We start from the raw sequence: 14374 nt of genomic DNA, 5'->3' as shown, positions 1-14374 counted from the left end.
AGAAACCGACACTAACACATTGTCGGAATAGATTAGCGCCAGCTTGACGCAAATCCCTTAAAACTAAAACACACTATGTGTTTCAATCAAACGACTGATCAAACGTGATGTCCCGTTCGAGCAGAAGTTCTGTTTATGCCGATGAGACACAAGTGAAGCCGAAACTTGTCTTGGCTTAGCAGGCCTATGCGAAAGCACTGTACTATATTTCACCCTAAGGAGGAAAATTTGGTAAAAACCAAAATTTCTCACTAGGGTGAAAATTTGTTGGTAAAAACCAGTCTTTGTACAGGAGGGCACAAATCCTTTTTTCATACTAAACAGAACTTCTGCTCGAACGGGACATCACGTTTGATCAGTCGTTTGATTGAAACACATAGTGTGTTTTAGTTTTAAGGGATTTGCGTCAAGCCGGCGCTAATCTATTCCGACAATGTGTTAGTGTCGGTTTCTGATGAGGCGAAGCCGAAACGCAACATAGTATGAAAAAAGGATTTGTGCCCTCCTGTACAAAGACTGGTTTTTACCAACAAATTTTCACCCTAGTGAGAAATTTTGGTTTTTACCAAATTTTCCTCCTTAGGGTGAAATATAGCATAGTGCTTTCGCATAGGCCTGCTAAGCCAAGACAAGTTTCGGCTTCACTTGTGTCTCATCGGCATAAACAGAACTTCTGCTCGAACGGGACATCACGTTTGATCAGTCGTTTGATTGAAACACATAGTGTGTTTTAGTTTTAAGGGATTTGCGTCAAGCCGGCGCTAATCTATTCCGACAATGTGTTAGTGTCGGTTTCTGATGAGGCGAAGCCGAAACGCAACATAGTATGAAAAAAGGATTTGTGCCCTCCTGTACAAAGACTGGTTTTTACCAACAAATTTTCACCCTAGTGAGAAATTTTGGTTTTTACCAAATTTTCCTCCTTAGGGTGAAATATAGCATAGTGCTTTCGCATAGGCCTGCTAAGCCAAGACAAGTTTCGGCTTCACTTGTGTCTCATCGGCATAAACAGAACTTCTGCTCGAACGGGACATCACGTTTGATCAGTCGTTTGATTGAAACACATAGTGTGTTTTAGTTTTAAGGGATTTGCGTCAAGCCGGCGCTAATCTATTCCGACAATGTGTTAGTGTCGGTTTCTGATGAGGCGAAGCCGAAACGCAACATAGTATGAAAAAAGGATTTGTGCCCTCCTGTACAAAGACTGGTTTTTACCAACAAATTTTCACCCTAGTGAGAAATTTTGGTTTTTACCAAATTTTCCTCCTTAGGGTGAAATATAGCATAGTGCTTTCGCATAGGCCTGCTAAGCCAAGACAAGTTTCGGCTTCACTTGTGTCTCATCGGCATAAACAGAACTTCTGCTCGAACGGGACATCACGTTTGATCAGTCGTTTGATTGAAACACATAGTGTGTTTTAGTTTTAAGGGATTTGCGTCAAGCCGGCGCTAATCTATTCCGACAATGTGTTAGTGTCGGTTTCTGATGAGGCGAAGCCGAAACGCAACATAGTATGAAAAAAGGATTTGTGCCCTCCTGTACAAAGACTGGTTTTTACCAACAAATTTTCACCCTAGTGAGAAATTTTGGTTTTTACCAAATTTTCCTCCTTAGGGTGAAATATAGCATAGTGCTTTCGCATAGGCCTGCTAAGCCAAGACAAGTTTCGGCTTCACTTGTGTCTCATCGGCATAAACAGAACTTCTGCTCGAACGGGACATCACGTTTGATCAGTCGTTTGATTGAAACACATAGTGTGTTTTAGTTTTAAGGGATTTGCGTCAAGCCGGCGCTAATCTATTCCGACAATGTGTTAGTGTCGGTTTCTGATGAGGCGAAGCCGAAACGCAACACAGTATGAAAAAAGGATTTGTGCCCTCCTGTACAAAGACTGGTTTTTACCAACAAATTTTCACCCTAGTGAGAAATTTTGGTTTTTACCAAATTTTCCTCCTTAGGGTGAAATATAGCATAGTGCTTTCGCATAGGCCTGCTAAGCCAAGACAAGTTTCGGCTTCACTTGTGTCTCATCGGCATAAACAGAACTTCTGCTCGAACGGGACATCACGTTTGATCAGTCGTTTGATTGAAACACATAGTGTGTTTTAGTTTTAAGGGATTTGCGTCAAGCCGGCGCTAATCTATTCCGACAATGTGTTAGTGTCGGTTTCTGATGAGGCGAAGCCGAAACGCAACATAGTATGAAAAAAGGATTTGTGCCCTCCTGTACAAAGACTGGTTTTTACCAACAAATTTTCACCCTAGTGAGAAATTTTGGTTTTTACCAAATTTTCCTCCTTAGGGTGAAATATAGCAGAGTGCTTTCGCATAGGCCTGCTAAGCCAAGACAAGTTTCGGCTTCACTTGTGTCTCATCGGCATAAACAGAACTTCTGCTCGAACGGGACATCACGTTTGATCAGTCGTTTGATTGAAACACATAGTGTGTTTTAGTTTTAAGGGATTTGCGTCAAGCCGGCGCTAATCTATTCCGACAATGTGTTAGTGTCGGTTTCTGATGAGGCGAAGCCGAAACGCAACATAGTATGAAAAAAGGATTTGTGCCCTCCTGTACAAAGACTGGTTTTTACCAACAAATTTTCACCCTCGTGAGAAATTTTGGTTTTTACCAAATTTTCCTCCTTAGGGTGAAATATAGCATAGTGAAATTTTTTTCCAAAATGTAAACACAACTGTTGAATTTGTAGATCTAGGTCACCAACAGTCATGCAAAGTCTCTTTGGCACACTGGCCACCATCGACGGATCCGGAAGCATCCAAATTCAGAATAACGGTTATATTGGTCTTAGTCTCAAATGAAAGGTGTTGCGTCCCCGGAAACTGATATTAAATTCCATCTCCATCCGACTTCCGGCTCCGGAGTTACGGGTTGTAAAGTGCGATCACATAGAAAACTCCGATTCAAACCGATACCGCGATGAATTCAAAAAGGTGATCTTATATATACTTACCGTGTAATAAGAATGAAAGGCATTTCCATAATGTTATATTGTACGAACCAGCTATTAAATCATAGTTTGGAGAAATGAGAAAGGCACAATTGCACCTCTAGGTGGATTAAAACAGGTTTTTCAGTTCAATATTACCGTGGCTGTTTTTTCTTCTTCAAAATTTTAGAGCTCGAATAATGATTTATTTTCCTGTATATAGTCGTCATGTGACGTACAATAATAAAATGTAATATATGCATTTAAAAGCTTTTAATGAATATAAATAACGCACATATTCTCGTGATTCATGATTGAGAAAGGCACAATTGCACCGCTAGGAGGATTAAAATAGGTTTTTTAACCTTAGAGTCATTCGCCTCTTTGTCGGGTTAGAGAAATATCTTCAGAAAAATCTCTAACCCTATGTGCGGGTTTCGGAGTTGAACCCAGGTGAGCTACGTACAAGGCAATCAATTTACTAACTGCGCTATCTCCACCCCCATAAGAGGTGGCCAATATGGCCAAAGCTACTTTGATTGGTTTTTAGTGATCTAGGCCCGCTAATCTAGGTAATGTTAAATCTGTTTCAATATGTATTGCATCATTTGGACATATTTATTGTGCAAGCTTACATAGGAATTTACTATGTAGCTGCAGTCTTCAACCCATAATTCCGGAACCGGAAGTAGGATTAACAAAAATACAATAGCAGCTTGTGGGAGAGTTAGAACGTTCATTTGAAACTAAGTTTGTGCAAATCGGTTTAGCCATCTCTGAGAAAATTGAGCGGCCATATTTGATACACAAATGCACCCACAGACATTTTGCGGTCTCGACGAATTGAATCGAATAGTATATGACACTTGGCCCTGTGGGACTCAAATGGCAGGTCGATTTTTGAAATGATTTCCTAATATTCATATTAGAAAGCTAAAAATCTTTTATATTTCCAAGCCAACCTAATTTCATATCGGTATTGCAGAGTAGATTTGTTTCGTAATGACGTATTTCATAGGTCGATTGATTTGAGGTAGCAACTAATGAAAGTAGTACTGTTCGTGAAATCTTTGTTCTGGTTGTAGCTTCGCTAAACGTTTGACTGCTCATCATTTTAGTTTAGCTGTGTAAATTTTTGTAAAGAACATGGTAAGCATGTTTGGTTATATTCCAGATGATGCTGTTCCAATAATACTTCTATTTTCGAAATCTGAATGGATCGGATTTTTTTCTGATTTGGACGAATCTGAAGCTGACAAGTCCATACAAGTAACAAATAATGTTATAACTAGTGTATTAGGAATAGATTGAAGAGTTAAAATAACTCATTTGCTCCTTTCATAAACTGGCTGTCCAGAAATGGACGAAAGTAAAGATAACAAAATCGAATATGATTTCTAATTATTCGAGTTGTTTGAAACACACAAAGAACATCAATTTGAAAGGACAATGTGAACAATGAACTAGTTCGCTATGGACGTGTGTGACAAAGATCTATTTTGCGGAGAGTACAGTCGCAATGAGACAAGAAGGTATTTATGGAACATTGTTGTCATGTTGTACCATTACATTGTACGATTGATAGATTATAGTGAAGACCTGATGTTATCAGCCCACGATTTTGTCAGCCTCATATGAAAATTGATAGTTGGTAGTTTGATGGGCTTTAGCAGACGAACCAAGTCGAATTCGAGTAATTTTTTTCTTGAGCATATTTTTCTTATCATTGAGATCCTTAATATGAAAAAATCCAAATTTTAATTTTTATTTTAAATTTCGCGCTGTCTGATCCCCTTAATCGGAATTTAAACTAAATAACCGGAAATGGTTATGAAGCTATATCTAAAGACTAAAGAAGAATATTTTAAGAGCTTCGGGTTGTTAAAAAGAAAGAAATATATCACGGAAAACCGATTCATCACAATTTCAACTAAAAAATTAGTTGAGTTTTTGGTTTCGTCTAGTTAATATTTGGGCGAACTAAATTTTTTTTGAAAACAATAATCCAACGTTGTTGGTTTGATGCTGTCAGTTTCAGTCTGGACACGAACGTTTCATCCTAGCACAAAACTTAAAAAGCTAAAGCACAAAACTTGAAAAGCTACATGAGCTAAAGCTTGAAACGCTTGTCTCAGCTTCTAACGCTTGTTTTAGTCCAGACACAATTGCATATGCCGTTACACTACCTTTTCAGCCAAGACACAAACGACTAGAATTCAACTAATCTCATTGTTGAATTAAACTGCTTCATCGTAAAATACAACATAGGATATTTCAAACGTTTTGTTTCACCGACCGACGGATGAAAGGTATGGAATTAAATTGTTGAAAAATTCCGTATGTCAGTAATTCACACGTAAATATAATACAGAGTTATGTTTCTCATAATGTTATCTTTTAATAAACTGCAATCTTAAATGAGACGAAATAGCCAAAGGTATTTAAGGATTGTTGGAAATTGATTGATTTGAATTTTAGAATAAAGGTATATTTTTTTTCTATTTAGTCACAAACACTATCCAGCACTACAAAAAAAAACTTCATATTTATTCCACATCTAGTTTGGAATCTCAAACGATGAAAAATAATTATCATATTGCATATTACATTGGTTAATAATTGAAATGTTACTATATAATCGACTAAATCCGAAATAGAATGATTTTGACAATTTTCGACAATACTTTCAATTTTCAGTGCACATGTATTGAAAAAAATGTCAATAAAAATCATCCCTTTATTGAAATGTTTTTAAAGAAAAACTAGGTAAAACCAAAATGAGGTCAGTTGAATTTCTGTTTTTTGTGTACTGGTTCAGGTAGTTGCGTCCAGGATAAAACAAGCTTTCCAAGCTGAGACAACTACCTACGTGCTTAACCGTTATGCCCAGCGTGTATGAACATAGTTGCTGTCGCTACCTTGATGTATTTCAGTAAGGTGTGCATCTTAGCTACTTGCTGTCATTTCGTATGATGTGCGTCTTGAATCAAAATCAATAATAATTTTCAATAACTATTATTTGAGAATCTCTCAAAATTAAGAGAAAATTTAGTTACGTTATTCATTTTTCTGTTGAAATCAAATAATTAGGAAAACAAAAATTTGTTTTGTTATTTTCTTCATCGAATGGCTTTCAGTGATATGTCCCGATTTTGTCAATATCTCCGTTGTAACAGCCTAAAAATCACCAAAGAGCTGTTAAAACGGATCTTCACTGTATTAGAATTGTCTAAAGTTGATATAAGTTATTATGAAAATTCTGCTAATTATCTTGAATGCTTATGCTACAGAATTTGCGAAGATGAAGGCTGAAGAAGTACTATCTCTGATAGCCGACACTAAGCTAACAAGGCATCAATACCCATTAATTTGCGAATAAGTAGTAGAAAGGCGTCTTTTAATATTTAGCTAGATTATAAAAGAAGCGCTTTTTCAAAAGATAAGTGTTATATCTAAATCGAAAATACTGCTAAGAAATCAACCGAATTGAGGCTAGCCTAAACACACAATTCATAAAATCGTCTATTAAAACCAACAAACGATACCGAGTTGATAGTTGAAAGTCATAGGAAGAATGTTTGTAGATTCTATAATCTAATATAAAATTTGTAGTGATAATTAAATCGGATATTTGATTTATGTTCTCATTCGTATTTATTACCAACTATTGGCAAAACTTATATCATAAAATGTGTGACAAAATTAATTTATCACTATAGGATGAATTGATCTGATCTTTTCGATATCAAATTTGAGCTGAGCGACTCCAAATTCATTTATAATATATGGCTATGGGACGAAATTCTCTAAAAATGTAGGAAAAAATGTAAAAATTAATTTAATTGTACCGGTACGATTGTACCGGTTTATATGGGAAATTCCTATGTGGTCGCAATAAACAACCTGTAACTTCGGAACCAAATGTCAGATACGAATGAAATTCAATAACAGTCCATGGGAGTATTGTACTTTCATTTGAAAACAAGTTTATAAGAAATCGGTCAAGAATTCCCTGAGAAAAAGGTGTGAAATTAACTTACGAATTTGGAAAGTACCTTTGGGCATCAAGAAACGTCGTAGGTGGCCAATGTGGTCAAAGCTGCTTAGAATGATCATTAGTGATCTAGACCCGACAATCCGAGTTATTTTGCACCCTTTTTAATATTTATTACACCATTTCGACATCATGGTGTTTCAATTTAATATGGGAATTTGCTGGGTGACCGCACTCTTCAACCCGTAACTCCGTAACCGGAAGTCCGATCGTCAAAAAATTCAATTGCAGCTTATGGGAGCGTTATACCTCATTTGGAATCAAGTTTGAGCGGCTCGGTTCAGCCATCTCTGAGAAAAGTGGATGAGATTTGAACACACACACACATTCCGACATTTGTCAATTTCGACGAACTGAGACAAATGGTATTTGAGACTCGGCCCTCCGGGCCTCGGTTGAAAAGTCGGTTTTCAGAGTGATTGCATATCCTTTCTTTATGAGAAATGCAAAAACACCTTTAACAAGCCGACGAGGGTAGGGTTGAAATGCTCATAACTGTGGCTTACTTTAACCGAATTGGACACTTTTAGATGTTTTGGATTCAGGAAATCCACTCCAATTCACTTTTTGATTCTGTGAAATTGAACCGGATGAATGGATCTGGTTCTTGGTAATCCAAATTTTCCAGAGTAATGTTCCAGTACTAGGGAATGACTAATAAATTTTAATAATGTCCTAGCAATATGAGTATCAAAATTCTTTAAATTGTCTCGGAGGAATGTCATTTATTGTTACGGGACAATATGACAATTTGACCTCGGATTAACCACTCTTGGCACCACGGGAACCCGCTCAGGAATGTCCGTTCCGGGGTCAAATCACCTAATGTTTCCAAAACCACTAGATACAGCCTACTGATGCCGTTCCAAGAATTTTGATACCCATGTTGCCAGTATTTCATTGAAATTCACAAATATTATCCCAGCATTGGAACATGTATCCAGAAATCCGGATTCCCGGAAACCGAATGAAGTAACCTGATTAATTTTTACCAAATCTAAATGTGGAATAGTTCCTGAATCCAAAACACCGAAATCTAAATCGAAAGTTTTGAAATCGGTTGGAAATTGCCTTAGTTAGTGGCATTTCAGTTTTGTGGGTACCCGCGGGTACCCTCGTCAGCCAGTTACGTAGTGAAAAAATTAGGAGCCCCTTTTCACTCCCCTTCAATTTCCAGCTATGCATAGAACATTGGAATTTCATTAATTGAAACCGGAAAAGGTACCCTAGTACCGCGTCGGACATATAACGGTTAGCGGTATTGCAATAATCATGAAAACATCAACATGCGAAATTTTCTCTTATCCCATTTCCAAAAAATATAAATATTTGTGCGGTACATGTTTATGAACACATTTGTGCAAGTATACAGTATTTAAAACATATGAACAATAAGTAATTTATACCGAAATCTAGCTGAGCTGTCGTACCACTGAACTCCTCCATGCAATCTAGCGATGCTATTGGAGCACGACACCTAAAAAGGCAGAAGAAAAAAATATTATAACAATATATTGAATCGTTTTATTGGATTAAAAAATATGATGGGTTAAAACCCCTCCCAAACCTAAATTAATTGAATTGAAGAAAAACTTTGGTTGGTGTTGACTAGTTTGCAATATTTGGATAAAAGTTTTGGATGTTTATTATCTGCTCATTACATTGGGATTCTAGTGCACTATGCTATATTTATCCTTAGTGGAGAACAATTTAGGTTAAAACTATTTGCACTCCACTAAAGAGAAAATAGTTTAAAACCTCTTTCTTTCTTGAAGGGTACAAAACCTATAACTTAATTAGTTATGAAATTTGCGTTTCATCTTCGTCTCATCAGAATTCGACACTAACTTAGTTACGGAACTAAGCTAGCACCGGATTGATGCTAACTCCAAAAACGAAAACACTATCTATGTTTCGCAGCAAACCATTAGTCATGCGCAAGAAAAAGAACTCATATTAAGCTGATGAGAACTAATGAAATCAAAACTATATTTCTCCTTAGTGGAGAAAAATTTAGGTCCAAATTATTTTGTTCTCCACTAAGGAGATAAAGCTTTAAAACCACATTTGCGCTTGAAGGACACAAAACCTGTAACTAAATCATATATGGATTTAGCGTTTTGACACTTACCTTGAGACAGGGCCGAAATGGTGGCTCCGGTGACGAATGAAGAACTACTCGCAGTGGCTAATTCCCTAGCAATGAACAAAGCTCCAGGGCCGAATGGAGTTCCAAACAGCGCTCTCAAGGCAGCTATCATAGCGATTTTCAGGCTAGCTATGCAGAGATGTCTTGACGAGTGCCACTTCCCCGATAGATGGAAAAAGCAAAAATTGATCTGATCGACACGACTGGCAAATTGCTTGAGAGGATCATCCTCAACAGGCTAACCCCGTGCTCGGAAGGTACGGACGGTCTGTCAAGCAACTAGTTTGGCTTTCTGAAGGGTAAGTCCACGGTGGACGCTATCAACTCAGTGATAATGACTGCCGAGATAGCGATCCAACGAAAAAGGCGAGGCATTCGATACTGTGCGTTAGTGACACTTGACGTGAAGAAAACATTCAACAGCGCAATGGGGGATGCCATCACGCTCTCGTTACACCGGCTTAGCCTACCGGTGGGTCTGTACCAGATCCTGGAAAGTTACTTCCAGAACCGCGTATTGCTATACGAGACCGATGCCGGTCAGAAAAGGATTCCTATTACCGCCAGAGTCCCGCAGGGCTCGATTCTAGGCCCGGTGTTATGGAACCTCATGTATGACGGTGTTCTGAGACTGAAGTTCCCTCCTGAAGTCAAGATCGACGACGTAACCTTGGAGGTCTATGGGGAGTCAATTCCTGAGATAAAACTAACCGCAGAACACGCAATCAACACGGTGGAGGAATGGATGAGCGCGAGAGGCCTAGAGCTCGCTTAGCATAAGACGAAGGTAGCTATCGTCAACAACTGCAGGTCGGCAGAACATGCAGCTATCCATGTGGGAGAAGTTGTGATCACCTCACAGCAGAGTATGAAGTCTCTTGGAGTCATTATAGACGATAAGCTGACCTTTGGGAGCCATGTCGATAATACATGCAAGAGAGCTTCGACTGCTGTTGCGGCATTATCGAGGATGATGTCCAACAGCTCAAAGGTGTGCGCCATTATACGTAGGCTACTGGCAGGCGTTTTCGTATTTATCCTCAGGTACGGCGGCCCGTCATGGTCAAGAGCACTGAGAGTAGCAAGTTACCTACGGAAACTGGAGAGCACCTACCGCGTGATGTGCCTCAGAGTGATATCTGCTTACCGCACGGTATCACACGATGCATCCTGCGTGATAGCGAGCATGATGCCAGTCGGGCTGGTCATCCAGGAAGATGAGGAGTGTTTCGAGCTACGTGATAACAGAGGAGCCCGCGAGCGCACCAGGGTAGCTTCGGTCGCCAGATGGCAGCGTAAGTGGGATAGCTCCTCGAAACGTAGGTGGACTCACCAGCTGATACCTAACATATAGAGCTGGGTGGGCAGACCCCATGGGGAAGTTCACTTCCATCTGACGCAATTCCTGTCAGGCCTTGTCTGCTTCCGACAGTACCTCCACAGGTTCGGGCACGCGGAGGTCCCCGTCGGCCCTGACTTCCCAGGTGTCGACGAAACTGCCGAAGACATACTGTTCGTATGTCCTCGTTTCGTCGACGAAAGAAGAGCAATGCTTGACGTCTGCGGCTGATACCCCTGATACCCTTATTCAGCGGATGTGTCAAGCGATGGAGAAATGGAACGCAGTCTCGGCTGCAACCATCCAGATTGCCTGCGGTCTACAGGGAATCTGGCGCACCGAGCAACAGACTACGGGCACGACTAACTATTGATTGGTTAGTTGAAGCGGAAAAAGGCGGAGTGCAAAAAAAAATTGAGTGAATGCTGAGGCAGGTTTGGGAGTAAACCCAGCCACTCCGAAGTAAGGCAGAAGAGCGAGTGTATAGGCGTATATATGGAATGCCTCATGTCAAGTATGTTGGGACTAAGTTACTGATACCTAGTGGCATGGCAGAGGAGTGAAGGGTGAGCATCCAAGTCAGCCTCACACGGTATGTTAGGGGTGAGCACAAAAGTCAGCCTCACATGGTATGTTAGAGGTGAGCACAAAAGTAAGCCTCATAAGGTATGAAAACGGTGAGCACCCAAGTAAGCCTCACATGGTATGCCAGAAGTGGAGCCTAATAAGAATGTCCCACATGGGATGCCAGGGGGAGCGACAGGGGTGTAATAGAGTGGTATGATCGAGAGTAAATCAGGTAACAGGGTGAGCATCCAAGTGATAGAGGTGAGCACAAAAGTAAGCCTGGAGTGTTAGAGAGCGAATCAGGGTATGACAGAGCGAGCATCCATGTAAACCTCATACAGGATGTATGAACGAGTGAGCGAGAGTGAGTGAGTACATCAAGTACAGCCGTCCCTCAGAAGTAATACCGAGAGATAGTCCCTGGGGGGAACAATGGCGGTGCCCAATGGAGTTTAGTCGGTATTACCTAGTCACGGTGTCATCATGAGAGCCCGACACTCCAGTACACTCCGTGTTGTAGCTTGGCATCTACTAATAGCACGTGTACTGGGTTAGTGCGTAAATTGCATTCTCAATTGAAAAAAGGGCTAAGCTAGCACCGGATTGACGTTACCTCCAAGAATGAAATCACTATATCTGAGTGTTTCTGAGCAAAGCCCCTTTTTATCACGATTTGTTTGCTTCTCAAAGATTTCACAGCTAAATATAATTCCATTGTAAAAAGCCAACGTAATCCTCCTAGCAGCGAGATGAATTATTTGTCGTTGTCGTGCATTTTACTCCCGCATAGGTGCGTTCTGGACTGCCCATTTTTCAAAGAGCAATTTGTAATGATTTTGAAAAATTAAATTTTTTTTCATGTTCCTGAATATTTTGCAATGCGATTGTGATTTCAGAGTAAGAGTAGAATGTTGGCTAAATGATATCATTAATTAAATTCACCCAATTCATAGCTAAGTTATTCTCTTAGGGGTGTATTTTACCCCATCTACTCCTACATATGCTTGCATTACATACACATACAGTCGGGTCTCCTACTACGCGGATTCTTACTACGCGGATTCCTACTGCGCGGTACCCGCGTTGTAGGACACCCATAGCTTATGGGATTCCGACTAATTGTGGGTGTGGCCGCCATACTTTCTTTGACAATGTTGTTGTACTCACTTGTGCCTACAACTTAGAGTTAATGGAGTATTCAATTAGTTGAGAACAATGTCGCCAGGGGTGCTGTGAAGAAAGAGTAAATAAATCGAACCTCTCGTCGTAAATTCGACTATCATTAAATGGATTCAATGTCATGGTTCAGTGTATTTTTACCGATTAGTTGTTTGTGTTGATCACTCCAGTTATTTTTTTTTTAATATTTGCCGTGATTTGTGCCATTTAATCATCGTTTATCGTATCAGTCGATTCTAAATTTTGTTTGTGCCCTTGATATTGTGAAGTTTTAAAGCGTTTTCTGCAAATTTCGTTTTTGTGTCGTGAAAAATCCAGTGAAAATCTAGGTTGTTTACATCACCGGATCTGTGTGTAATTACCCGCAAAAAAATCACGCACCCACTTCGCCCCCTTCGACTAATGCATGGGATTTTGCAAAAATGTGGTGCATATGCAGTGCGGGAAACAACTCAATAAGCCGTTCTTGAAAAAACTTGCCGAAAACCCAATTTTATTTTGGATGTGCAATGAATGTGTCAAGTTGATGAAGTTTGCTCGCTTTCGCGACACCGTTTCCTCGCTTGAATGTGTCATCGTTGCTATCGCTGGGAAAACGGATGACGTCTGTGCTGAACTAAAGGCAGAGTTATCAAAAAATAACCAGCAAATTTCGCACCTCGCCAGAAAGGTTTCCACACCCACTCCAGTCCGGCCAAATTCCGGTACCTCTTGACCACCTCAGAAACGTCGTCGCGAGGATGGCCCTGATCCGAGCAGTATTCTTGTCGGCGGTCGAAAGTTAGTCGATAATAGCAACATGCTCACGGTTCCACCTCCCACTCCGTTGCTCTGGATGTACCTTTCCCGCTTTCATCCCATCGTTAGCAAGGAGACTGTCAAAAAAAATGTCCAAAGAAGGACTAAACTGCAACGAGAAGATAAAGGTTATTCCGCTTGTTAAAAAGGCATAGACATCAGTACTCTGAACTTCATATCCTTCAAAGTTGGAGTTCACCCAAACTACCGTGAACCAGCTCATAACCCTGATACAAGGCATATTGGTCAGGGAATTTGAGGATAGCCGTACCCAGAACATTTGGTGCCCACCGACTGATTTTCCTCCGTCCGCAGAAGCCGCATGTATTCCGCTAATGCAACCCGGCCCATCAACCCTACAGAGGACTCCGCAACGATTGGCAATGCCACTATACCAAGCTACATCGCCTTTGTGAAGGAGTGTCGATGCTGATCGCATACTGGGACGCAACGCAGTTGGTACAATGGAAGCCCTCGATCCCCCCGCTACAGTCGAGCCCATGCAGCCAGCGTTCAGCAGTCGTCCCGGTCCTGTATGTGTGGGTGGAATAGGGGTCTTCCAAGCCGCCTTTCTCGGCAAGTATTATACAAATTGTAACGATGCAACGGCTGAACCGATTCACGCTTCTAGTTCATCGTCCGACTCTCGCCGTAAGCTACTACCGTCCCGTTCCTGCTCTCCGTATCGTACCATCGGGGTTCAACGTATACTGGGACGCACCGCAGTTGGCACTATGGAAGCCCTCGATCCTCCCGCCACAGTCGAGCAATTGCAGCCAGCGATCTTCAGTCGTCCCGGTCCTGTGTGTGGGATGGATGAAAGGGTCTTCCAACCCGCCACAAATGGCATGTATACATCTGATCCGAACACTTCAAGCGCTGATGTATTCTTCGCTTCCAGTAATTTGCCTTTTGCTCTAACATCTTGTGACCAGATGTAAACCATTTCTTTCGCCGATGATGATGGTCACGTTCTGGGGCGTGATGCAGTTGATTAGCTCTCTGCAGAACTTGATCCGTCATCCAATAACATCGACAGCTATCAGTTATCCAATAACGGACAGCTATTTGCTCGCGACCACGGGCTGCTGTTATGACGTCATCGCCTTAACCGAGAAATGGCTCGACAACAGTACTCTGTCTCGCCAGGTGTTTGCTTCAACATTTGATGTCTTCCGCTGTGATCGCAATGCCCTCAACAGCCACAAGACATCAGGTGGTGGCGTACTCATCGCCGTGGTATAAAAGCCCGAGTGATCAACGATGTGCGGTGGGCGAGTTCCGAGCAAGTGTGGATATCAGTGAAACTTGTCGATCGCAATCTCTTCCTGTGTGTCGTG

General features: G+C 40.9%; 1 protein-coding gene across 14 annotated transcripts in view; it reads right to left on the bottom strand.

Moving 5' to 3' along the window:
* Positions 1-14374, bottom strand: part of LOC131689268 (voltage-gated potassium channel subunit beta-2) — a 1724569-nt gene that overhangs the window by 722620 nt on the left and 987575 nt on the right. For all 14 annotated transcript variants that reach the window (XM_058974245.1, XM_058974247.1, XM_058974249.1 and 11 more), the window contains one exon: positions 8409-8479. In XM_058974245.1, coding sequence (XP_058830228.1) covers positions 8409-8448 — 40 coding nt within the window. In that variant the 5' untranslated portion in view covers positions 8449-8479. The remainder of the gene's footprint in view (positions 1-8408; positions 8480-14374) is intronic.

Source organism: Topomyia yanbarensis, chromosome 3 (genome assembly GCF_030247195.1).
Source record: "Topomyia yanbarensis strain Yona2022 chromosome 3, ASM3024719v1, whole genome shotgun sequence".
Lineage (NCBI taxonomy): Eukaryota > Metazoa > Arthropoda > Insecta > Diptera > Culicidae > Topomyia > Topomyia yanbarensis.
This window is presented reverse-complemented; position numbering and strand designations above follow the sequence as displayed.